At 38.2% G+C, this 26,095-nt stretch overlaps 1 protein-coding gene across 6 annotated transcripts in view; it reads left to right on the plus strand.

Moving 5' to 3' along the window:
• The window catches only part of MPPED1 (metallophosphoesterase domain containing 1), a 60,636-nt gene extending 34,741 nt beyond the window's left edge, over positions 1–25,895 (plus strand). For all 6 annotated transcript variants that reach the window (XM_062634875.1, XM_062634877.1, XM_062634876.1 and 3 more), the window contains exons 5-7: positions 16,897–17,012; positions 21,646–21,759; positions 25,426–25,895. In XM_062634875.1, the coding sequence (XP_062490859.1) occupies positions 16,897–17,012; positions 21,646–21,759; positions 25,426–25,544 (349 nt within the window). In that variant the 3' untranslated portion in view covers positions 25,545–25,895. The remainder of the gene's footprint in view (positions 1–16,896; positions 17,013–21,645; positions 21,760–25,425) is intronic.
• The last annotated feature ends 200 nt before the right edge of the window (positions 25,896–26,095 follow it).

Genomic DNA, 26,095 nt, shown 5'->3' on the forward strand with positions numbered 1-26,095 from the left:
TCTCTTGGATTTTTGTGAAATATTTTTTTTTGTAATGAAAATTGGCATTTTCCCACTTGGTTACTTGAGATGGGTGTTAATTTTCTCTAAGCTTATTATTCTACATTTGTCTGCATTAAATATCTTCCCTTCTAAATGCACCCTTCTCTCTATCCCTCTTAGATCTCCAGATTGTTCTGGGGGTATTTTTCAATCCACCCACCTGCTGTGTTGTAGTTCATGTTCCTCATGTGTCTACTGTGTATTCAATCAATGCACAATTTACTTCATTTTCCAAATTATTAGGGAAGATATTAGATGGTATCAGTCCCAATATTAACTTCTGAGAAATGCCACTTGGCATCTCTTCCCATTTTGATGTTCAACTGTAAATATACTGTAATTATGCTCTGTTTACAATATGTCTGGCAACTTCATATCTTCATTGCAATATTCGTAACCAGGCACCATATTTCCAGTGTCAGTAATAATTTTCTAGGCAGTAAAGTACCAAAAGTCTCATTAAAGTCTAGATAAATTAAATTACAGCAAAATGTTATCTAGAAAGTGGCACTAAGTAGAGGCTAAAGAAACCACTTGAACTCTGTGTGTGATTCGATGTGCAAAAATCTGTTGAGAAAACTTTTGTCCACCCACTAACCCATAAATAATGTTTCTGTAAAATCAGATCTGCCGCATTGCATTCCCTTTGTGCGCTAATCTTGTCATTTTGCACAAGTTGTCTAAGCTATCTGGCATGACCTATCCGCATGAAAAAAGATTGCTTTCCATCTATGCATCTTCAGGTCATATCTAAACTTCCTCACTACATGTTTCACAGTGTTGCTAAATCATCTCCCACCCCCTTATGGTCCTGGAAGACGAGTGTTGTAAGGTCCCTTGAAGATCTTTGCTTGCTCCATATGGGAGAAAGTCTTGATGAAAGTCATCCAGCCAAACTGGGTTTTTTTTTGCTTGTTATTGTGCAACGCCAAATGAAGTTTCCATGCTAACTGATGTCACATCCAGTAGAGTCAGCAACAGCAATAGCAGTAGCTTAAGTCACTCTTCATTAGTCTATCAGAACAGCAGATGCAGAAGTAACCAAGTCACATCAGCCAGCTCACCGGTCAGAAAACACAGGAAGAGAAGTAGCAATTTTGTGTAGGTTAAACTAGCTTCTTGCTATATTGAAGGCTGTAGTACAAGTCTGTGCTTATTGATCTCTACAGTTCTTTAGCAGTTCTTTTTGGCTCCATATTTAATTCCTTGTGAAAAAAAGAGGTTTGTCATAGCCTCTCTGGGAAATCAGTCTCAGTTTCTTTCTATGTCATACTAATGTAATCTCTAAAAAACTACAGAACTTTGGTGAATGTTTCATGGTGAATCTATTTTTGCCCTTGCATCATGAAGCCAGTCCTTCAGAAAATGCTTATGAACTTAGTCAAGACTTCAGAATTCTTTAAGATCTTAGAACTCAGTAAGAAAGCTAAATTTCATGCAGTTGCTTGTTTAGTATCCTAAAATAATTTTCTTTTCCAGCCTTGAAAATGTGCGTCTAGCTTTTTGAATAGATTTGTTTAATGGTAGAACTCCCAATTACAGTACATGTTTTTGTCCAAGCCTGACTATTTAATGAGAAGGTGAGCTATCTAGAAATGAAAAGACTGGGGCCCTAGTCTTTTAGACCCTGCCTTTCCATTTCTGGTTACAGTCCTGACCTTACTTCATCCTTTGTTAAAATAAGTAAAAGCTAGAGATATCCCTGCTTTATAAAACAGGTTAATCAATAGTTGCAAAGTACTTTGAGAATACTGGAGTAAGGTCTGCGTCAATGTCAACAGGCATTAACTTAGTGTGTTTACCCATAGCCACCTGTGTTTTTATATGTGACTTGTACACAATTAGATTATACTTATGCTTAAGATGTTTTAGTTGCAGAATAAACCATGAGAGCTTGATTGGTTTGCATAATATGCCAGTCTCTAAGGCCTTTTAAATATGTACCATTTGTGTGTGGTTAAATGTTTTCAATAGCACTTGGGTATTTTGACCTCTATTATTGTCTAAAATTCAGTGGTTATTTTTAATTGCATAGAAGAAATGGGACACAGTTTTGTCTCAGAAACCAATGCTTTTACTCTCCTAGGCTCCAAGGGCAAGATTTCAAGTGCCAGATTGAGCATCTACCCACTAACGAAAATTTAACTGCCTTAAATGTTAATTACTCTAGTGTAATCATCAAGCAGGGAGCATCCATTTTGAAATCAAGTTGCAAAGCACAAAATTTGCTATTTAGGAATTGGTATTTGCAACACTTGGACTATGGATTATCAGCATAGGTTGTAAGTGAGAGGAGTATAAATAAGTAAGATGCTTGACAGCGCACCATACAGCGTTGGTTGCCAGATCTGGATGAGCAGGACATCAGGAAGAATGCATCGTGCTTCATTCTAGTGTAGCCCACACACTGGGAACTGTTGGGGAATTTTTTCATAAAAAGCTAGGCACAGGAAGATGCACCCTAGTGTCATCCCAGCAAAACCAAGGACATGGCCAGAACGTATTCACAGACCTAGAAGCAATCTTGTGTAGAGAATAGCCATAGTTGCTAGGAATGTAAACCAAAGATTTTGGTTTCTCAGTAGCATTTGTTGTAAATTGTAAAGCTTCTGATTGGAAAGTACTTTTGAACACTCTTACTTATTCCGGACTGCTGTAACAAAAGTCAAACTGGCCGACAGAATAACCCAAATAATTCTACAGAATAATTCTATAATTAACATTTAACTGCTAAGCTTTCCCAAAGATGAAAGCATCTTCCAGAAGAGTTTAATTTGTTTTTCAGTATAACATACGATATCATAACATGTAAGTAAAAATACAGCAAGCAGGAACACCAGAGAGGAGCAGAAAATTCATCCTCAGGTGTGTTCTCAAGACTTGGCTGGACAGTTGTGGCTGACCAGATCTAGTGGTGGTAAGTGGTGGTAGGCAGTGGTAGGCTGGACTAAAGATCTTCGAAGGTCCCTTTTGAGCAATCTTTCTGTGATTCTTTCCATCCCACTGTAGAGCTAGAGTTAGGTGTCAGCATTGATACCTGAAATAAACAGGTATCAACAAAGTCCTTACAATAAGTACTGCTGTTGATATGAAACTTTATAAGCAGTAGATGGTCCTCACAGGTGGCTTAGAAGTCAGGAAGCCAAGATGATAGTGGAAAGTTGAATTTGGATTTGAAGCAGAAGGTCTTTTCTATGTCGTCAGACTGAGTATTATCTCTGTGATGACATCATTCAAGGAACCATATTAATAAGTGATTGGTGAGTATTTCAGTTACAGATTTTCAGCATTCTGTTATAGCTCATTATCCTCACAATCTGTTAGTATTTGCAGGTAAAAGTTTTAGTGTTAGCTACAGCTGGAATGAAGATAGGCTATACAATCCACTTGTACCTGTGCTAAAGATTTTAATTGCACAATTACACACTGTGTTTGCACAAAAACCCCTGATGCATTCAGTGCACAAGATCTGCTGTGCTTAGTGAGTTAACTAGGTATTACTCCATTTTCCTATGCAAAAATAAATGCCTGTACAGGTGCACATACATTTTTTTTTTCAACATGAGAGTACCTCTCTGAGGTTTGTACTTGCATGTGTGATCTGAGTGTTGCTATGTCTACTTCTCTGCTGCACAAGGTTCCAACAAGGGACTCCGCCGTACTACATGTTTTTTCTATTGAGTTTTTTACCCCTCAGTGGGTAAGTAACTTTGCTCTCTGTTCTCAAGTTGCATGCAGTAACTAATTTTAAGACCTGAAGATAATAAGTTGACCTGGTCAATAATCAGAAGCTGTTAGTGTCTTGCAGAGGTTATACTGGCCCTTCCACCAGTGTGTAATATTCTATCCCTGCCTCAGATTTATAGAGAAAGATGTGCATCTGCAGAAGAGCTGTTATTCTGTGTGTGATCTTGTTGAAAATGGCAGGAATTCCATTGGCATTTTCTATTAAAAATGGGTTATTGTGCATTAATGGCAAGGTTAGAGTACACACTTGACATAGCGAGAGAAACGCAACTGGCTGAAGAAAAACGTATTCTTCCTAGCCACTGAATTTCCATAATACCGATCAGCTGTACACACCGATCAGCTGTACACAACTGGAGGAGACGCTTTGGTCCTCCTGCTTTCAAACAAGCATACAACGTGACAGGAGAGTTTTTCACCTCCTTCAGTGTTTTGCTTTTTTTTTTTAATTTTTCCACAGTGTGGGAAGGGATAGTCAAAGCTCTCTTGCCAAACGTGTGATAATTTCATTATTCTAAATGACATATTGGCCTGAATAGCAAAAAAGAAGACATTTAGGAGGAGATTGCCTCCAGATTCATTATCCAGAGAGTGGTTTTTTGCTTGGCTTTGATTATCTGGAGGGATGTGTTCTGTGAAACAGAACCTCATTTTTCTTTTTGCAGAATTACGGTTTTTTTTTTTCTAGTGTCTATGTATTCTCATTTCCTCCTTCATTCTTTTGTTAGGCCATCTGGAACTTCAGAAACTTTCATTTCCCAGTTAGGGAAAATGGGAGAGCAAAGATTAATATCAGCCTACAAAGACATTTGTGATCGTTTATCCTGAAGTGACAGACACCTGGGCTGCACTCCTGGGTTTTTTTAGCTCCCTCCAGTGGAACATTGGTTAGATGTGGCCCCTGCATGTTTACCCGTGGGCCAACAGCTCTCATGCAGCATTGTTAGCCAGATTATGGGAACTGAGTGCAGAAAGTTAAGGGTGTGTATGTGGAGAGCTGTTTTTACTGAGTTTAGCATTCTGAGTCAGGGCTATGCAGTCAGGTTTTTTTTTAAGTGAAATATGTTAGAGAAGATGGCTGAATTCTTTCCATTCCAACTTGTAGGTTGCATTAGTATCAGTCACCAACTCAGCCCAAAGGAGTCTTGCCAGGGAGCTTATTTTCGAATCATCATCCCTCTTTAGTGTGAGGGCTGGAAATTTGTTCCAACCTGTTGGCCCTTTTCTTGGTGCACTGCAGCTATCTGTACTGTTCCAGTATGCTGTCAGCTTTACTCAAGCTGTATAGTCCAGTGTGATCAGTAGTACTTAGCTGTAGGTGCATAACTCTTCATCTGATTTTTCATCACAGATTAGCTGACTTTGTTAGACCCCTTCTCAGATGTTCTCTCTGTGTGTGTGTATGCACATGCACATGTGCACTTTGGATAGAAAGACTGACAACTTCATGTGTATTTTGGGTAGTTTGAAAGAGCATGCAGAGGGCAAAATGAGGCAGACTTATTTTTGTTCCACACAGAACTGAGGCCACCCATACCCTAGGTCTCCATTTCACTGCATTCCTCCTCCATCTTTTTAAGAACAGCTATAATAGTCTCTTTCATTCCTCGCTGAACTTAGTTTCCATCAGTAAAACAATGCAGTAAAGATTTATAGATTCATTTCATGAGAGGGACACGCTTTCATTTTGCCAGTGATGAATCATCTAATGTTTACTTTCCCAGACCTTGTACAAATCTGTACAGTCATTGAGGTGAACATCAATTAAAATGAAACTGTAATAAAATAAAATATTGACTTAATTTAATATAATATACCTCCCAAGTCGGGAGTGGGCTTTCCAGCAGCAGCAGTGCAAGATGTTACATTGCAGGTTTCATTCTTTGTAAAATTCACAGAAAGTAGTAAGTTCTGCCTCGAAGTGACCACTCTGATTCTTAGTTCTTATGCCCTCTTTCAAATCTGCAAAAAAGCCCACCCTATTCAGTACCTTGCACATGACTGAAAATAGAGACCGAAAATGTGTGTTACTGTACAAAACCATACTAGACTTTTTTTAAGTAAAATAGCTGCTCCTCCTGTGTTCTTTCTGCACCCTCACTTGGTCAAAAGATAAGAATACAGATAACTATACTGCAATTACTTCTGTACTGTTTTCTAAAGCAATAAAATACCACTTTAAAATTCTTGAAAGCCTCAGGTTAGGTAGATTTTTGAGCAGGTGGCTTGTTTTCCTGTCTAGTTTTGTCAGTGCTGCAGTTTTGTATGAATGGGTGTGGAAATGCTGAATGTGGACATATTACAGAGTGATAGGATTTTGTTGCTTATAAGTGTGTTTTAAAAGCAGTAGACATTCACTGTTAAGTTGGGAACTGTGTGGAGCTTTATTAATTAGTGACATTGAGGCAGGCAAAATAAGTAATTTGGGTAGGCTGATATGATTCTTGAAGAAAATGAAAATCATGAGTGAGAACAGTAGATTATAGTTGTTACTTAGAATTGAGACATCTCGTGTTTCAGAAAGATTGGGGAGAATGTTGGCATCTAAGCCTACCTGATGTGGCTGCATTACTGTGGTTAGAATGCTGAAGATGTTTTATTTCAGGTATTCAGTAAAAGGTAGGTAAGATGTGACAGATGTGTAAGAAATAGCAATGTGTTTAGAAGAGAGAAAGCAAAATTCATCATCCTGTTAAAATATATTAATTAAGAGTCTGAGGCACATGGATACAGATTTAATTGTATTTTAATAGAATGCTAGAGTGATATTTTTATTTCCTCTTCCATACTTATCAGAAACCATTTTGCATTTTGGAAAGTGCTGCTTCTAGAAATGCTTAAAACGACAATACGCTGTAGTTTAGTTTGCAGCATATGGAAGATCGTAAGAATGGGTATTTTTCCTGCAAAATGATTTTGATCTATTAAATTCAGCTGCTCAGGGAATGTGGTGGGGAGAAATCTAATATATTGAACTCCTGAAGTATGAAAGGCTTTCCAGTGGCAGAAAGTGAGACTTTAAGAGTTCGTTCAGGCTGTTTTAACATCAGAAACAGATCATTGGATTGTTTTTCTCCTTTTTTTTTTTCATCTTTTTTTACTAGTGGCAGTTTGCTAAAATTGGTGCATTTCATGTGGTAAAAGCATCTTGGAAAGCATTTTTTTTTTAACATGACTTGGAAATACAGGAAATGTTGAATCTCATTCAGTAGGCAGTAGGTATACAGGTGCTATTGTTCATGTGAGTAATCATACTGAATTCAGGAGAGGTTTTTTAATGAACACTGCAATACAAATTAAATGACTGAAATGAATTAGCAAGAATCATTACATTGCTGAAAAAAAAAAGGTGTGTAGAACAAAATAAAAGTTTCTTAGACTCCAAGTGAATTTTCTGTAGCATGGTAAAGGAACATAGTTGCTATTAATTGAATTCTGCAATAGGTATGTGAGTGAATGGAAATGTAAACTGAACTATGCCTATTGTAGCCCATAGATACCATCAAAGTCAGACCAATATGTTAAATTCTAGCTATTATGAGCTCCTTAGAAGTTTTATTTTCTGAGAAATTTATTTTCTATTTCCCATAAGATTTTTTTTTTTAAGCCACAGCATTTCTTTTGTCATTAATGAACATTCCAGAAAATGTTTTCTCTCAAATAAAATTGCTTCCCAACATTGGTCAGGGTTGAGGAGTCTGGAACAGTTCAATCCTAGAATAGGCACAGTAGGGGAAAAGCAGTAAGTTGAACACTTCAGCATGCTGCTTCATTTACGTGTTTACCTGTTAGGGATATGAATCAATTTTTTTAACACATTTCACAGTGACCTCTTGCAGAATGAACTTAATCAGTTACTGAAGCCAAAGACGCTTTGCATCCACCTTGCAGTTGCCGTCCTCCGCTGTGTCTGTACAAGTGTGCAGGACATTACACTGCCTTTGTGTGCATGTATGCTGAATATATTCCAGAAGTTATATTGATTTCACATAACATTTTTGGGCAAGTGCTGTTTCTTGTAATGTCTGAATACATTGTGTGGCTTTATATTTCTGTATGTGAATGAGGATTTCATTTACTTGTTTTGTTGCAGTGTTTCTAGTTTTAGTTAAATTTGAGAGCAGTTGAAAAATGTATTGCTTTAGTTTAATTAGCTTGGTAGGAAAAAAGTCCTTTCTTAGGCAGTAATTATTAGTCATATATTACTAAAAGAAAGTAGTTCACATTCAGTTACTTAGCAGAAATAATTGAATCTTCTGATCCAGTAAACGAGCTCACTTTGGATTCAGCTGGTTTTTAATTTAAGACCTATAGAAGAGAAGACCTGTAATCTCACTACAGGGAATTGGCTTCACTTTCCTGCAGTTCATAAACCACAAGAGTGAAATTGCAATCCCCCACAGCAGTTTTCTCTTTAGTTTTCACATTTGCTTGAAAGTTTAATTTTATGCGACAGAGCTGATTTTAAAGTTTAAAGTGGGTTTTCTGTTGTTGTTGTTTTGGTGCTTTTTTCCCACTATTTTTTCTTGAACAAAAGGACTACCAGCTCTATCTGTAGTCTGGGCTGTTGTCTCAGACAGAAGCAATTTCAGGATGTTTCAAAGATGTAAACACAGTTGGGTACTGAGTTGAGCCCTTTGGCAATATTCCAAGAGAAACACAAATAGCTAACTAGTTTGGAGCGGATCTATATGGAGCTGATTCTCAGCTGGAGTAAGTTGGCAGAGCTCCACTGGCTTTTGAGCCATTTACACCTGGTGAGAATCAGCGTCTCTACTCCACAGTAGCTTGTATGTATGCATTTTTCCTAGGTTTTTACGCGGTAGATGTGTTACTACATCAAGTACTAGATGGTGACTTTACATTGTGCTCTACATGAAGAACTGTAAATGGAGCCACCATCAGAGTAACTAATCATAACACAGTTGTCTGAGTTCTTTCTCTTCTCCCTGACCAGATTTTAAGCTGAAAAGTAATTTACCACTTATTGTGAAGCTGTTCAACATTAGAACACTTTCTTTGGAGTTGATGTTCATAGATTAATTTTATTTAATAAATTAGCATAACTTAAAATGAATTAATATGAGGATTTTCTTCTCCAGTAAGAAGGTAAATTGGAACCAGTATTACAACACAGGGCTGCACCTGTATGTGTCAGATATTTCTAATGATGTAATTTATATCAGATAAGCATATGACTTTTTAAGGTTATCTCATAATTCCTAGCAAGCTGAAAGGGCATCCAGGTGTTAAAGCTGTACCTTTTTCATATAGAAAGTTACATTGCAGCAATTGGTTTTCACCACTGTAGTGTGGGGTGAATTTAGGACTGCAGGAAAATAGGAATTTGGAATTTAGGATTACTTGGATGTTGTTCAGCTCAGGTAGAAACATGGCATATGAAGTATCAGTACTTTTTTTTTTATACAAGGAGTAAGTTCATCTGTTGCTAAATTAAAAATGTTAAAAATAATATACTTGTTGAGTATATGCACATGTGCTATATTAGTTTATTAGTTTTGGAAGCATTTTCATGTGTGTTTAACTCAAAATGGCATTGAATTTTCAACAGAAAAGAAGGTAAAAAAAAAAGAAAGAAAAACAGAAAAGAGCTGGCAGACAGTCCATATGGCCTAATTACTCCTGGTATTTTGAGAAAAGAATTTAAACCTGGAGAGTTACTAAACTGTGAAGTGGCTACTCTGAGGGCCTTTCTTCTCAGTTCTTAGTGCACCTATTACACATTCTACCTATTTCAGTCATGTTTCATCTAGGAGAGTCCCTCCAGTAGCTGAATCGTAAAAAAAACCCTCTAGTGTCTCAATTTGGGAGGGATAGTAAATCTTCTCAGTTCCCGAGCTTCTGCAAGGTCTTGGGGGACTGCAGTAAACAGTAGCTGGATGTGTGGAAGAACATTGTTTCTCTTTTAGCTGTCTGGTCATCTGATAGTGAAAAACTGTAGGGATGCCATACATAGATGGGCCTAAAATTATTTTTCCTAACAGATTGGTTAGGAAATTGTGATAAGTTATATTTAAAATGAGATGGTGACTGTACTGTGTACAGAGGGCATGTTAACTCCTCCTGTCTCTTAACCCTTCTTCTTTCTGTGGCTGTCAGCTATCAGTATCCGAAGTACAAACTGGATAACCTCGCTGTACGTATATTTTCACATATTAAGAATCAGAGAGGCTGAGGGAACACGCTGTGAGGCATCAGGAACTCAAGGACTTTCCCCTGCATTAAACATGTAAGAGTGTACTGAAAGTCTGTACAGTTCTACATCTGTATCATCATCAGTGAATCTCTTGGTTAATTATTTTTGGGGTTTATTTTATTATTTTTAAAATCTATATCAGATGGGATATTATCATTTGCCTCCCAGCAGAATGACATAAACTATTTGCATTTGTTGTTGGCATATTGTAAATTCAGTCCTTCATTAATTTTTCTCCTTACCTGTTATCTTCTGTTTTCTTGTTATGAAGATAAAGTAGATTTCCTTTTATTTTTGTTTTATAACAGATTAGTGTTTAGAAATGATGAGTTGCTATTAGTCACAGATTGTTCCTTCTTCTTTCCAGTCAGAGAAAATCCTTTACTAAACAAAAGATGAATGATTTCATGTGTAATTCAAATTGCAAGAGAAATAATTACTAACAAAGGGCCATATTTGGATTTTTATCCTTTTCTTTTGTGAAAACTGTAATTTAATTAGATTCAGAGTTTCAAGAAGGACAACCTTGGATGCAAAGCTAGTAAGGCAAAAAAAAAAAGAATACAGCAAACTTCCTCATCGAAGAAATGTTGTCTAGTACAGCCAGCAGACTGATAGAGGATCTGACTTCAGTTTGCTGCTCACTACAGTTTCCTGAACTAACGCTGCAAGCCTTCTCCATCTTAGCACCTACATTTTCCTTCCTTCTGCATTCTCCTTTACACCTGCTGAGTTGTACTTTGTGGCCTTGTGTTCCAGGAGATAATCTTCTATGATATTAACCGTCATTTGCATTTATTAAAGTATAAGGCCTTAGATTTTATTAAGAAAACCGTGGTTCCAATATTATGAATGAGTGAATCTAAGTTTCTGTGTAGTTTTAATTCTCTCTGTACACTGCTTTCATACCTCTTCTCTAAAATCAAACCATCCGTTGTCTCTGTCACATGGAGGCTAACCAAAATATAAGTCTTCTCATCCTCCTCAAAACTTTTGAAACCTGTCTTCCTTTGAATTTCAGTTACGCTGTTGAAATGCTTAGATGCCAAGATTTTGAATGGTATTTCAAAGGCTATAAGCGAACAGTGCCCTGCCAGTCCTTCTTAGCATTTATGGTCTCACGGCTAGTTTCAGCCCTGCCTCCTTTGGACCATCCTCTTGAATGTGAGGAAGAAAAGACAGAAAGATTAGTGTTATTTCACTACTTTAGATGTTGAAACAGGCAATACCCCCACCCGCAAAAGTGAACTTCTCTGCATACTTACTTGTTAGAGAAAATTGAGTAAAAAGCAGTAGAAATATTTAGTAAACTGGTTAGTTGCTTACTGAGGAAAGGCTGAAATAGCAATTATGGAGATTGGGTAAATTCAGCGAACACTGTGATTTGGGATGTAAAAATATGAATACCTAAAGGATGTTAATGCCAGGCAGGTGAAGGAAGGTAGATAGTGTATTTAGTACTGTATACCCGTATTCGCAGGACTGTAGCTAGTTACAATAATAAGATTAAATCAGGACCAGGAAAAGTTAGACCTAAATAGTGAGATTATAGATCCAGTAGTGAGGTTTCTTGGGCTGGGAATCAGGATGTATCAGAGTTTTGCCTGTGATTGCCACTGCTGAATCTAACTGCTTTCTGGTGCTCCGTGGCTCTCGGCCAGTCACTTTTACCAGTATGATTCTCAGCATGTATAGACTAATCTTCTAAATGCTGACTATGTGCAGCTCTGCAGTTGTCAGGAAGGGAAGCAGGAATGGGAAAACTGATCTGGTCTATTCTTTTCCCACTGAGCTTCTTTACAGTCACTGGCCAATATCTGTTTATTTTCTGATAGAAGGAAAATGACAGCTGTTGTGGAGGAAAGACTGGTGCAAGTCATGTGTTTGTGAACCTTTGAAATTTATTTTGTAAGCAAAGGAATTCTAGGGAGATAACTTGCCTTTCAGCTGCAAAAAAGGTTTCTGTAGGAAGCTTTATAGAAATGAGGAGGTACAATATCTGTGCATCGTGTTTTAGTTCTGTATTTCTTGCTATTAACGTGTTTGCAAGATGCTGCCCACCAATCCCTTTGATACGCTAATGGCCATTCACTTATGCTCCATAGGTGGTGTGCTGTGCAAGGGAATTTTCCCTTCAAGTCAAAGAGAGTAATTGTGTGCCTGCTGGTGGCAAGATTTGTCTTACTCGTCTGGGCAACCTAGATGTAGCTGCTGCAGTAAATCTTGCGGTCTTGAAGTTCCTGTGCCAGCTGACAACCCACAAGCACTACAGGCAGTGCTGTGGTGGGGATATTTCTTCAACTGCCCACTGGCTGCCTGCTGTGTTCATTTGTTGCTGATGACCAAGTACTGTGGAGGGTCCCCTTTAGGTGTACAGAGAGAAAGGGATCCATCCTTTAAGTTAAAACATTTACATTGAATCAAAGTAATGGAGAATCAGATTTCAATCTTCATTGCTTGTAATGGAAAAATCCATTCACACTGATAGTTTTCCTCAGACAAGTGTCCCTTTTTGTGTCCCCTTTTTATACATCTGCTGAGCAGATTGAAATGGATACCAGGGGTTTGAAAATTGAAAACCTTCAATTTTCACATAAACTCCAGGTCAGATCTGTGTAGTACCTCACTGCCCTTTACAGTAAATCACATGTAAAGCTAAGTTATGCCTCATTTTAAATGACAGAAGAGTCCTTGGACTACATGGTAGCCCTTTCCAGTAACAGCTGAATAGAAGAAGAAAAACTAATAAATAATTAAGGCAGTAATGTGTTTGCCCAAATAATTAAGGCAGTAATGTGTTTGACCACCGTTTTTTTAGCATGACTTTTTTCTGTTATTATTGTAACAGAAATGTTCCTTTCAAAGACAACTAAAGCTCTAATGATAGCTAAGAAGGTCATTCCTAGGAGGTTAAACTGGTTTAATTAGAATTTATGAGAAGGTTACTCTAAGAGTGCAGAAAGATGTTAAGGGGTTAACCTATAAGAGATTACATTGTAGTCAGTGTTCTGTTAAAGTTTGAATTAATTTTTCCCATGGGTTTTTCACATTCTAATTTTCAACTAAATGAGACATCTGTTTCAGAAAAGGAAAATTTGCTATGGTTGTCATAGCAACTATCATTCTGTAAGAAAATTATTCCAATGGTTACTTTAGAACAGAAAGATAGAAATTCAGTACATAAAGCAACATCCGATTGCTAGCACAAACTCTGATAATTCAGCCCTTTTTGTATGGTGGATTATTTGACCTGCAGAACTTGTTCATATGTTTTTAACACAAGGTTAATTGTGCTGTAAACTAATTCACTTTTACCCCTAGCCTCTTACATGTAGACAATCATTATTCTTACCATAATAATAATAACTGTTGGAATTTCAGTAGTATATGGAGACACTCAAACTGTTCAGTGTAAGAAGATAAGACCTAAATCAAAGTACATTTCTATATATGAGCATTTCACTTCAGAGATGAAATGCATTCATACTGTATGTCTTTAATTGCCAAATACATTTTTCTTGGGGTTTTTAGGGAACAGTGAATTTTTCTCTTATTGAACATACATGACAACAGTATTGTCTTTGTAAAATGTAAAATATTACAGTATGTAATACGTAAATGTAAAACGTTCAGTATGTCTGAAAAATAATTTACAAAAAAAAATAACACTTTTCCTGAGCAAGCATTAAGTGGGGATCCAGAAATTGCGTGCTTCATATGAAGAATTTAACTTGCTTTCAGGTTCTTTTGTAAATGCAAATTTTAGACAAAGTTTTCTTTGTGCGATACCCAGGTCACACACTTGTTAATTGGGTATTTGAGAAGACTTTTTTTTCCGTACTCAGAAACTTTGATAGTCGTTTTGCAGTAAGTTTGCAGAGAAGGGGGCTTTGGGGATTTATAAAATCCCTGTGTGCATACAAAGATAGTTTTGCTTTGGGGTGGGAGCACTGATACATATGATTTGTCTTTCTTCTCTCAGAGGTAAAGCATACCAACATCCTCCCCTGAATCTTTTCTTGGACTTCAGATTTTTTTTTTTTTTTTTTTTTTTTGCCAGAAATATTCCAGACATTTTTTTCAATCTTGGGATTGTCACAAACGACAGCATAATGGCAAATCACACAAGTTGTAACATCTCCCCTTCACAAAAGAACAGCTCCAGCATGCATAACTTACCAGCCCTGCTCTCAGGCGGCTACGCTGCAGTCACCACAAAGGGAAGGAGGGAGGGACGAGGGAAAGTGCTTCTTGTCTTAATAAGCAGATCATGCCTATTCATAAGGGGAAACGGGCTTTTTAAAAAGTGGCTGTGTACATGCTAGCCCTAGTAGAGGCAGGCAGAGATTCTTGCAGCTGCATATGCCATTTTCAGTCATTTAGATTTCAGCAGGACTAAACTGACTTTTGGCAAGACTTGGGGCAGTCATGATTATTTCTCTTTATAAATACTTCTTTGCATCCTTAAAATAATTATTCCATAGGCTTTTGACCTTTTCTTCTTGGACAAGTACCAGTCTTTCCCCTTGGTTTCTTTCTTGGGCCATGGAGTGGCCATGGCCCATTCTGCTGTGTCTGGCACACTTGTGGGGTACAGGACAGTGCCTCACCTCCCTTCCCATTGAGGACCTGGGGATGGTCCCATCTGTGCCCAGCAGCACTGGTGCCAGCAGCAGGTGGGAGCAGGGGCCTGTATTCACTGAATCTGTCAGGGGCTTTAAAAGCATGATTTACTATCCTGACACTTTGTTTGCATCCTATTTGCCCTTGCAAATATTTTCTTTGGCTGAGATTTTGCTCATGGAAAACTTGCTCTGGGCCTGTAGACAATTTGCCAAACAGTTGAAAGTTTTCATCTTCATGGTGCTTAGCATGTAAGTTGTGTAATGCAATCCCAAGGCAGGAACGGATGGAGAGTTTAGAAGCAGTCTAACCTCTGTATATTTTTATAAAGCCTCCCACTTCTGTAATATTTGGGTGCCTCACAGACTTCAGTTTTATTTATTTTCATGGCATTCCTGTCAGGTAAAAGTACTCCCATTCGTCAATGGGGAGCTGAACGTAAAGACAGGCTGATCAAAGTCCACAGACTGGAGTTTGGTTCTGTGTAACAGCGTTGTAACATCATGGTAACATCATTGGTTACCTACTGCAGGTTAAGCCGGTAACTACAATCAAGAATCATTTAGGTTGAAAAATACCTTTAAGATCATCAAGTCCAACTGTTAACCCAGCGCTGCCAAGTCCCTCACTTAAACCATGTCCCTGAGTGCCATATCTACACATCTGTTAAATATCGCCAGGGATGGTGACTCTACCACTTCCCTGGGCAGCCTGTTCCAATGCCTGATCACCTTTTCAGTCAAGACATTTTTCCTAATATCCGATTTAAGCCTCTCCTGGTACAGCTTGAGGCCTTTACCTCTTGTCCTATCACTTGTTACTTGGGAGAAGAGACCAACAGCCACCTAACTATAACCTCCTTTCAGGTACTTGTAGAGAGTGATAAGTTCCCTTCTGAGCCTCCTAGCTGGACTGTGAGTTACCACCCAGAAGGTGAGAAGTCATGTACCTGTGAGCCAGGTGCTGTTATTCCTATGAGGAAAGGCTGCTAGGAGTTGAACAGGTAACCAGAAAACTGTGATTTCATATCCTTGATATAGGGATATGTATTTCTTAGCCAGATGCCTTGGTCTGAGCAACCTGACTCAGAGCAAGGTTTCTGCTTCATTGCTACTGCTATTAGCATCTTTTCTTCACACACCTTCACCTCCCTTATCACAGCTTTGGGAGCCTGGGATATATTTCTGGTCCCAGTGGCAGATGTAGAAAGTTTCACCTTTTATTCTTTTTCCCTGGGACACCTGTTTATCCAGACCCTGGTTATCCATGGTATGTGATGAAGAGCTACAAGATGAGCTCTTAGCTTTGGACACAGAAAGCCTTTCAGTTAACTGCCTAGAATTGTTTAGGCTGTTTGTCTGTGGAAAAAAAGGCAGACTATTTGTTCTCCAAATATGTATTTGGCCAGAAGATGTCAGTCAAAAAATTATTAAAAAATTCCAACCTAAAGCTAATCCTTCAATTTTATGACCTAGAATCAGAGCATAGTCAGCAAGACATAATTTACCACTGTGATATAATTGCTGAAATACAGTTTTTTAATCAGTGGGATAGCAAGACATGGATAAATTGTGTTCTGACTGGCAGTGTTACAGTCCCACTGTTCCATGATGAGCTGGTCCATAAATATGTTTTAAAAATGTAAATGCCCATCTGATAAGAAATCCTGAATATGGAAAGTCTTTCTTAAAAGCAAGTCAACACAAGGACAGAAGAAAATTATGTGTAAGGAAAGAAGCAGTATTCTTGTTCTGATGGGATGCCTACGATTAGGGGAACAGAGCAGCATAGATGATGTCTCTGACTTTGGAGTGGGATCTGTCATTGTGCCAGGGCCTGTCCTTGCCCAGCTGGTCATAGACTAAGGGCCAAACAAGACAGGAGCCAATGTGAAACATAGATCCACACCTTGGTATCTGAGATGGGTGTTCTTTTAGATGTTGTGGGAGTGCAGCATGCTAATCCACACATGGACATCTTGTTATCCAGCTCTTGTAAGAGTTACTTTTCAACTAGTTAGAGGAATACTGTGAATGTTTTACTGTATGCTGCTTACTGAAAGTGGTAAGGACTGCACTGATTTTCCACACAAGCTAAATAACACTGGTTGTATGGAAAGAGAGTTTTACTGTGCACACAAAGAAGAAGACAATGAATGCTATTTGTGTCTCCAAATTCCATGCTAGTAGAGAGTCAATCTCCGTATTTTAATTAGATAACCAGTATATGGAAGTAGCACTGAAGACATTTTCCTCCTCTCTTGGCAGGCAACCTTGGTTTTATGGCTGGGGCTTTAATCTTCCACGAGGCCAAGCACTATTAGAGAAATGGAACCTTATTCCAGATGGAATAGATATTCTTATAACACATGGACCACCTCTCGGTAAGAAAATACTAGTGCTCTTAGCTGTGTATTTCAGATTATCTGAAATTATGTTATTATGAGTAACTGATGCCTCTCCTTAGACGAAGAGTGCAATCCTGACTTAACAAGAGTCAAAAGTAACATCCATACTGATTTCAGCAGCACCAGGACTCCAGTGCAGGTTTATGTTTAATGATTACCTTTGCTCAGTGGTAGGGAATTAAATAATGGCTTAAAAATAAAGCCTTAAAATATAAAGCCTTAATGAGCCTTATAAACAAGAGAGGTCTGATTTTCCTATGCATCTGTCTGCTCTGTCACTGCTGAAATTAGTAGGTTTAAAGCATGGAACTGCTTGAAGAGAAATGCAGGATCGGGTTCTTCTGTTTTTAGCACTGCCTTTGTCCCTCACTTTCAGTAGCATTCCCCCACCAAGAAGTACCCAGAGTCTTGTGTTTTTCCTCATCATGCTGACTTGGTGCATCTCCTGCCTCACAAACCCAAATGCTGCCATTGTTTACCTGTTCTTCGAACAGTGTGGGTGAATTGCCTATCTGTAATAGTCTGGCAAGACCAACACACCAACAAGAAATAGTTCTGCAATTGTGTTTTACAAATATTAATATAGGTGATATAAAAGTCAGGAGAGATTTCTTGTGTTCCTAGAAAAAAGTGAATGTGTGGTACAGAAATAATGCAATCTCAGAAATTTGTCCAGATTTAGTAAAGCTTTTAACATGGTTTTCAATGTATCTAAGATACAGCAGTGTACATTTAATGCATCTGTGAATTTAGCTCTCACTAATTTAATCAGTGGACACAAAGGTGAAGCATGTACTTAAGTGGTCTGCTGAGTCTTACTGTGGAGGAGTTCTTTGTGTGAAATGAAGGCAGCTGGTTTCTTTAAACGTTTAGATTCCCCAATTTCCGGAAGCTAAAACCCTCTTGTCTTCCACCCTTTCTTCTCCTCTTTCAGAGCTTGGAGGAGAAAGTATCTAAAGGGTTTGTGTTTTGTTGTTTTCTTTAGAAAGACATGTTTGCATTCCACTGCTCACTAATCCTGGGGGAACGGGCTTCTTTGTGAGCGCGGTTTCTCATAGCGAAGGCATGTGTTTTGATACTTCACCTAAGTGGAGTCTCATGTCACACCATTGACTGATTTTAATATGGACCTCTATTGTAAAAGTGTATGGCAGAAATTAATTATTTAGACCTTGAGATATCAGCTCCAAACGGTTATTACTGGGGATAATCCCTGTTAGGATCCAAGGCATGACACTTGGTCTCTGATATACTTTTATTTATAAGTCATATTTAAAACTTTTTCAGAAGCTTTTTCAGCATTTTTAAGCAATTTTTAAAACCAGCTGATCAGCTGTAAAGTAATTCAACCTTCAGCTGATCCAAGCAATATCCCTGTATCTAGCACATGAAATGCAGTGTTGGAAAGTGGAGAGAGGGGTTCACACCACCCAGCTTTAGCTGCCTTGCTGATTTAGCCACCAGCCCTCTCCAAGCAGCCTCTGGGATCAGCAGAGGCAGGAGAACCTCTAGAGAGCACTGTAGAGCTGGCGCTCAGCAGACATGCTTTGATAATAAATTTAATAATGAATTTAGTAATTGTAGTAATTCTGATGAAGAGCCGCCCATCTCCACTGACTGTAATGGGGAAACATTAATTCCCCCATCTCCATGTCTCAGTATTTATTCTCTTTTTAATTCTTGAACTTCAACTGTCCTCCAAGGGTTTTGTTTTTTAAAAGTTCCCATTTCTTTGTCTTTCTTTTTGATGCATTAATAGATGGCTCAGGCACAGAACCCTCTGCTTGAGGGCATCAGCTGTTGGTCTCCCTGACACCCACTGCAACAAATATATGATGCTTCAAAAGAAATTAGCACTCTGCCTAACTTACAGAACCTCCTTACGGTGTAGCTCAGTCCACAGTCATTTTGGGAGACAGGGTCCTCCTTGACCCTCCCAGCCAGTTATTTTAACCCGAAAACTGATTACTGTTGTTCTGATCTTGGAGAGCATCACCAGAGCTGTTCCTAATGATCATAAATAGCAATCAGTGCTCTTCCAAATTCCTCTTCTCTTTTTTTTTTTCCAGCATGGCTGCCTAAATTCTGTCCATCATCTATTTTTTGTGCTGCTTTCTCATTCACTCACTTCAAAAGAGCGTGCATCCTCCTAAACTAATTAATACCACATTGTTAGATAGATTTTAAATTGCCTGCATGATTTAGATGCAGAAGCACCATTAAGAGTTAATGGACATAGTGTTTCTAAGTCAGTTAGGCATGTAACAAAATTCTGAGTAATTTTTCTTTTCTGAGCAGTGCTTTGGGATGAAACCGGGGGAGGGATACACAGGAGGTTCACACAGGATGAGAAAACAAAGGTTAAAACAGCTATTATTGACCATTTTATATGACCTGTGTGTTGTTAACTATGATAAGGCATATATTTCATAGCTTATGAAATACTGTATTCATGATTATGGGATCAGTGCTAATGCTCATTTCTATATCAGCATATTTTTGTTACATTTATGTATGGTATAACTTTTCAAGTCTTTTCCCTGATTCCTAAAGAACTGCTTTTATGATTCTTTTATTCATCTTTACAAAGTTTACTTTTGTTTGTTTTTAATTTAATTTCACCTTTAAGTCTTCATTTGTAGCTGTCTGCTTGATTGTCGGTGACAAAGATTTATACTTCCCTGACAGCTGCAGAAACCTGTTTCAAGTAACCAAACATTAAAAAAACCCTAAGATGAACTCTAATTGTTAGCTAGGTGTAATCAATTATTCTTAGTTTGTGTAGTCAGGTGTACATAATAAGCTGCAAACATATGGGAAAGCTTCAGAAGGGTGATAATGCATGTAAACAAAAACATGTTCAACATAAATAATGCTTAATTTAATGGAGAAGTTAATTTTATGAATTTTTGTTTGTGAAGTTTTTGAAGTGGAAATACTCTTGGCTTTATGTTCACCACAGACATTTTGACAATTAACTATTTCAAATCACTGCAGTAACAAAACCTATGGTTATAACACTCTTGCTCTGAAAAAAAGCATGACTGGATTCCAGGGGAGTTTCTGGCCTCACTTTGGCATCCTAAATACTTATTATTTCCTACAGTGAATTTTGACCTGCATTGGATACCAAAGGTGACTGACAAAATCAGTTAACCAGAACCGAGCATTGCTCTGCTCTGTCTGTAATTTAGCAGGGCTTTTTCTTTGTACATCTTTGTGTCTGAATTAATTAGTAGTCTATGGCCGTCATGAGAACTTCCTTCCTTTTTGACATTTAGGATGCCTCATTCCCAACTCATTTCTGAAAATTGGACTTTGCTCTCTGAGTAACTATGATAAAAGGGCAATTTTTTTCAATTTTCATAAAACCCCACACTAGACTGAGCCCAGTTTTCAAGCGCTGGCATCTAGAGATGGTCATCTCAATGTGTGAACCAACCCTGAAGCTCTAGCAAATCTGTGAGTTTTTCCAAGAGCTTGAATGCCACAGTCCTGGTCTTTTAAGCCAGCTGGTTAGCTGCTATTTAGCCATGCTTGAGTGGACGTCAAAAGTAAACATATGAAAACTAGGTCCATGCTCTATACCTCTCTGGCTGACTACTGTTTTCTCAGAGGCACAATGTATTCCTTCTGTTGCAGCAATTTAAGAGATACAAAGCTATGACAGGCACACAGGGAAAGAACAACTAAAGAGAAACAGTGATTATATCTTTTAGGTTTCCAAATTTGAGCCTGATGAAAATGTCAGAACAATAGAAAGATAACAAGAATGGTTACTGCAAACCCTCTAATAAAACAACATCCTTCTTATACTACTGCTTTGAAGGAAACATGAGACTTCAGTTGGCAGTAAGCATCCCCGTGCAGTATGTTTCTAGACATAAAAGCAAGTTGGTGTACATTTTTGTCTGTATACATAAAAAAAATGAATTTTTATACAAATTTGGTGCAACTAACTATAGCTCTTAAAAACATCTACTGCAGATGGGCTGAGTTTCTTTTCCTATCTGAGGTTCGTAGATTTAGGCCTTGGTGTGTCATGAGGTGCTTAAACCCATCTACTTGATAAGGTTGGGTTTAGGTATGCTCTGGGTTCCCCATGTGAATTCCACTACTGTAAGACTGAATGTAATAACAGTACAGTTTTATTACTAACAACACAGATTCCATTACATCAGTTAAATTGTTCAATTTCAGAAACTACATCTCAGGGCTAGATTTAAATAGCCAAATGTTGATTTGAATTCTTAAGAGACTGACTTTGGACATACTGCTCTTTGAGCCTCACTCTGTTAAAGGAAGAAAACTTCATAAAGCATTGAGTTTTCACATTAAAAATGCTTTAATTGCAGTGATTTATTTTCCCTGGAAGACACCTGGCAAAGAGTTATCATAGTCCTTTTTCTTCAGATGAGCTTTTATGATTTTCCTCAAGTATTTTTCCTTCCTTCTTGCACTTACCAAGGCAAACACTGTTATTTCCATGTCCATTCTTCAGTGGCTGCGTATGAAAAGCCACAAACCATTAAATCTCAGAAATGTTGTATAGCAGTACAGCTTTGCAGATACCTTGTCTTCTTTTAAAGCTTTATGTTTTTTTTCCAAGGTTTTCTAGACTGGGTTCCTAAGAAAATGCAACGGGTGGGATGTGTTGAGCTGCTGAACACAGTCCAGAGACGAATACAGCCAAGGCTTCATGTTTTTGGACATATCCATGAAGGTCAGAACACCTTTCTCTTTCTCAATCTCTCTCTCTCTCTCTCTCTCTCTCCCAATATCTCTCTCTCTCTCTCTCTATATATATATATATGTGGAAATCACAAACACAGAAGTTGTCTGGTTTAACAGCGTTTTCAAACTTGAATGTCTGAACTGAAGCACTTCTGGAATTCAGATACTTATTTAGCTGCATATATAGAGAGGAAATTGGCTGATAACTCTAATTTCAGTATTTGTACTATGGCTTCTTTTCTACATCTGTAAATGCAGGGTGATGCCTCCTGCACAGAGAGGATTACTGTGAATTTTAAAATAAGAACATGAATCCAGTGGTTAGAGAAAGTGACTAAATATTAGGATTGATGGACTGTATTTTCCTCTGCTGAGTCTCTGTGACCTAAGACAGATAATTCATGTAAGATCTCTGTGTCTCAGTTTTCTGTGTGAATGTGTAAGAATACTTTGAGGGGTGCTTCTAAGGCTAAATCCTCAAGATTGCACAGTAAAGGTTGTCTCTCCTCATCAGCATGTGTATGAAATCAAAATCAAGAGGGATGTCACCACTGACTTGGGCAGAAGTTTAAGATATTTATTCGTGTATTTATTTGCTTTGGCAAGGAAAACATTTTGTACCCAGACAAAACAAAATGGTTCCCTTGACTATTTCATTTTTAACTGGAAACAAATTAGTCCCCTTCACATAAGTCAGTAACTGGTGACAAATATGCTCCAATGAAGTCAGTGACCAGGGGAGTTTGTTTCTAGACAAAGGGGAAGTAGATGCTGTCTGCTGTAGAGATGTCTGTCTTGTTCACATACTATGGCAGCAAGACTTCAAGCAGTGCCCCCATCCAAAGAAATCACTGGGCTGTGCAGAAGTGTACCCATTGGCATGTAAGCATGTTATTATCAGCTGCTTAGTCCTTGGCAACATTAATTTACTGGCAGAAAAAGGTGCTCCATAACTGCCAGTTTTCTGCTTCTGGGACTGCTCCAGCCTTTGATGTAGGATTTCTGTAGGTCTCACCAGTGTAGAAATGAACAAATGGGAACACTGGAATAGCTGGAATGCAGATATTTCTGGTTTTGTGAAGAATCATTGCCCTTCCCAAGAAATCCCACTCCAACTTGCTGCTAGGGGCTTTCACAATGCTAAGTTAGAAGTGACATTGCAGAGAGGTGTGCTGGTGTGAAATTGATGGAGAAGACATTCAAATCATTATTTTACAGCTCAGGGATTAAGTCAGTTCTCCTCATGTGTCTTGTCTGTGGTGACCTGTTAATGCCTAGCTAGTGTCCAATGTGCCGTTAAATCACAGAGTGAACACACAATTTGTAGACAGTATTTTCCCTAACCCTCCACTGTTAGAGCAGTCTTTGAGATTCTGTACAAGAGAGTTGGTGAATACAGTTAAAACTCATTGTCTTTTCAGAAATAGTAAGCCAAGTGAGTTGCAGGGGATATAAGCAAACAGTTAGCAAGCCATGAAGCTTCAGGCAGATAAACAAAATCACATCTGCTAAGACCAAACCCAACTTTGGCTCCCAAGGGAAGAGAATGGCACCTCCACAGAATAGTAAATCCTGTGAATTAATACGGTTGGCACAGTAGATACCAGAACACAGAAACAAGGTACTCGTCTTGTTAACTATCATAATTTAGAGAAAACAAATGGGGAACTGCATAGCCTGTTTTGCAGTGGGATGCTAAATCTCTGCAGAGGATAATTCCCATTGCAGACAGCCTGTGCAAACGAAGCTGTTCTTTGTAGGGGGAATGCATGATTTGAACAGATGAGTTCTTCCCCTGACTGAGCATAGCTACATCTGCAGCAGTCATTTACTGAATATCCAGGAGGAAAAGATGCTTAGAAGAGATGTTTCTTCTTTATTTCCCCTCTGCACTGCTGTCTCTGCCAAAAAATACCTCTACACATGGGCTTGCTGCTGGTTGACCCACAGAAGTGACTAGCAGTATGGCAGGGACTCCAGCTAAAATCGTGCTTTGCCTATTGCAGCCAGTACTTGGCCAGGGTAATGGACAAGGAAACTGCTGGCAGTAGGGTGTGAGTGAGAAGTGTAGCATTAGTAATCTTTCAGCAAAAAGAACATATTAGCAAGCTGATTCTGTTCTCTCTAAAGACGTAGCCGAGGAGACAGAAAGTCCCAGCAGCAATGCTGACTGTCCTCTGTGCAGTTTGTGTTTTACACAGAACAATTGTTCTGTGGCAACAGCAAATGATTTAAAGAAATGTCTGTGACAGGAACCTGACAGAGTTTTCTTCCCTCCCTTGTCCCTAATTATAGTGTGGCTTTTCCATGGGGAGTCCAGGAGGCCTTGCATTATTCAGGGTGTTTTAAGGAACAAAAAAAGAGAGGAATTTGGCTACTGTTTCTTTGTTTGTAAATTATGCATCTATCAATGCTTCCATAAGAAACAAAGTTGTACTCAGAAAAACTGTAGAATCGTAAGCATTTAGGATTTGAATAGCTGTTCCTCAGTGTATGTAGCAACGAATTCGTTTCACTATTAACTTCAATAATAGTGGGTTTGAATCTTAGTGCAAATGCTTTCTAGCATGCGATTTCCCCAAAATCATATATTTCTGATTTTGAATGCATTCCTTCATGATGATCATAATGTTTTAATGCAAGTTTCCAACATTAGGCTTTTAATTTTGGTGAATCAAGCTTCTGTTTTTTCCTAGTCATTCATGAAAAGATTTTTGGCAATAGAGGGTGTGTCTACTTTTTCATAACACGAGGGCAGTTAAAGGGCTGCTGCTTCACTCTCTGAAACAGCATTTCACTATATTTCTTACAGACATTAGAGCTGGAAGTCTGATTTTTTTGCAGATTTAGCTCTGGAATTGTTTGGCTCAGGTGTCTAGTCAGACATGAGATGTAGTTAAAGCTCTTTTACCACTGATGAGACTTACAGAAAACTGTTTTCTCCTATGGAAATGCTATGGTGTCTTAGGCTTAAATTCACCTTGTCATAGCCATGCTTTTTCTTTGACTGGTCAGGCATTTTAGTGTCTTTCCAGCAAATTTGGTGGAACTTGGTCAACAAATTCAAGCACATAGTGACAAGAAATTTCTACTAGACGAATCCTGCTCAGGCACACATGCACACGTACTCCCCTTAGTCAAGCAATGCTTTATCCTTATTGGTTGCTTAAAAGATACACAACACAGGACAGGAAAAAAGGTGGAAAGATGAAAATTGTCCAGAGTTTGTTGCACTGATGACTGCAAACCTAAATGATCAGAACTGTGTTTTTTTTTCAATGCTGCAATTGCCTAAGCTCTATCTATCTTCTTACCCTTTCCAAAACTGAGAAGGTTTTAAGAAAAAAGCTTTGCAGAGAAAATTACCTGTCTTTCCAGGAAGGTTTGGTGAGCTGGCTACCAGAGAATATAGCCACTAGCTAGTGAGGGTCCATTTTGATTTTCTCACACAATTTAAAAGATGGCAGAAAGTTCTGCTGTAGGAAAAAGATGGTGTTAATTCAGGAGACCTTTATATTTTGCATGAAGAGAATTTTTAAATTCCTTCTGAGTAATAAATGTGGCACTTACTGCTGTGTGATAAAGGGGAATAATTAAAAAAGGAAGAAGAGAGTAATGAATAATGAGAGTAACCAGAGTTTGTCTTTCTTCACAGGCTATGGTGTCATGGCTGATGGAACTACTACCTATGTGAACGCATCTGTGTGCACTGTGAATTACCAGCCACTTAATCCACCTATAGTTATTGACTTACCTACTCCAAGGAACACATGATTATAATGAGGATTTAAAGTTGTACCCAACACATTAGCAACTTTATATTGCTGGCTGAGAATCCGAATAGGGATTCATTCAACAAAAAAAAAGCAAAACTCTTCCTTTTTCCCTGCTAGCTCTTAACAGATAAATTTTGAGTGACGAAAGTGGATGAGGAGCGAAGACATTTTGGTGCCAGAAACAGATTAAAGACTCTAAACATTTCACCATTAAAATATTTGTGAACACAGAAAAGTGAATGCATTCCACATATATAATATACATATACATATATATATATCTCAAGTAGGGACTTTTGTATATACCGTACATTATATTGGACGTATTAAAAGAACAATGTCTTTGAAAGTAATGTTTCTCTAAGAAAGTTTGCAGTTTAAACTTAAGTGTTTAGACTAGGATTTCCTCATTTCAGATGTTTCCCAGTGAGCTCTCGGTAAAAGAAGAATGATGGTAAAGATGTTTTCCCTTAATTAACAAGGCAAATATAAAAGATGGTGCACGACTGACCAGTCACAGGAGGAAAGCTGTTCAAGTCCTCCAGGTCT

The sequence above is a fragment of the Pezoporus occidentalis genome, unplaced genomic scaffold (genome assembly GCF_034315485.1).
Source record: "Pezoporus occidentalis ecotype Australia unplaced genomic scaffold, CSIRO_AGI_Poc_V1 ctg44, whole genome shotgun sequence".
In the NCBI taxonomy this organism is placed as follows: domain Eukaryota; kingdom Metazoa; phylum Chordata; class Aves; order Psittaciformes; family Psittacidae; genus Pezoporus; species Pezoporus occidentalis.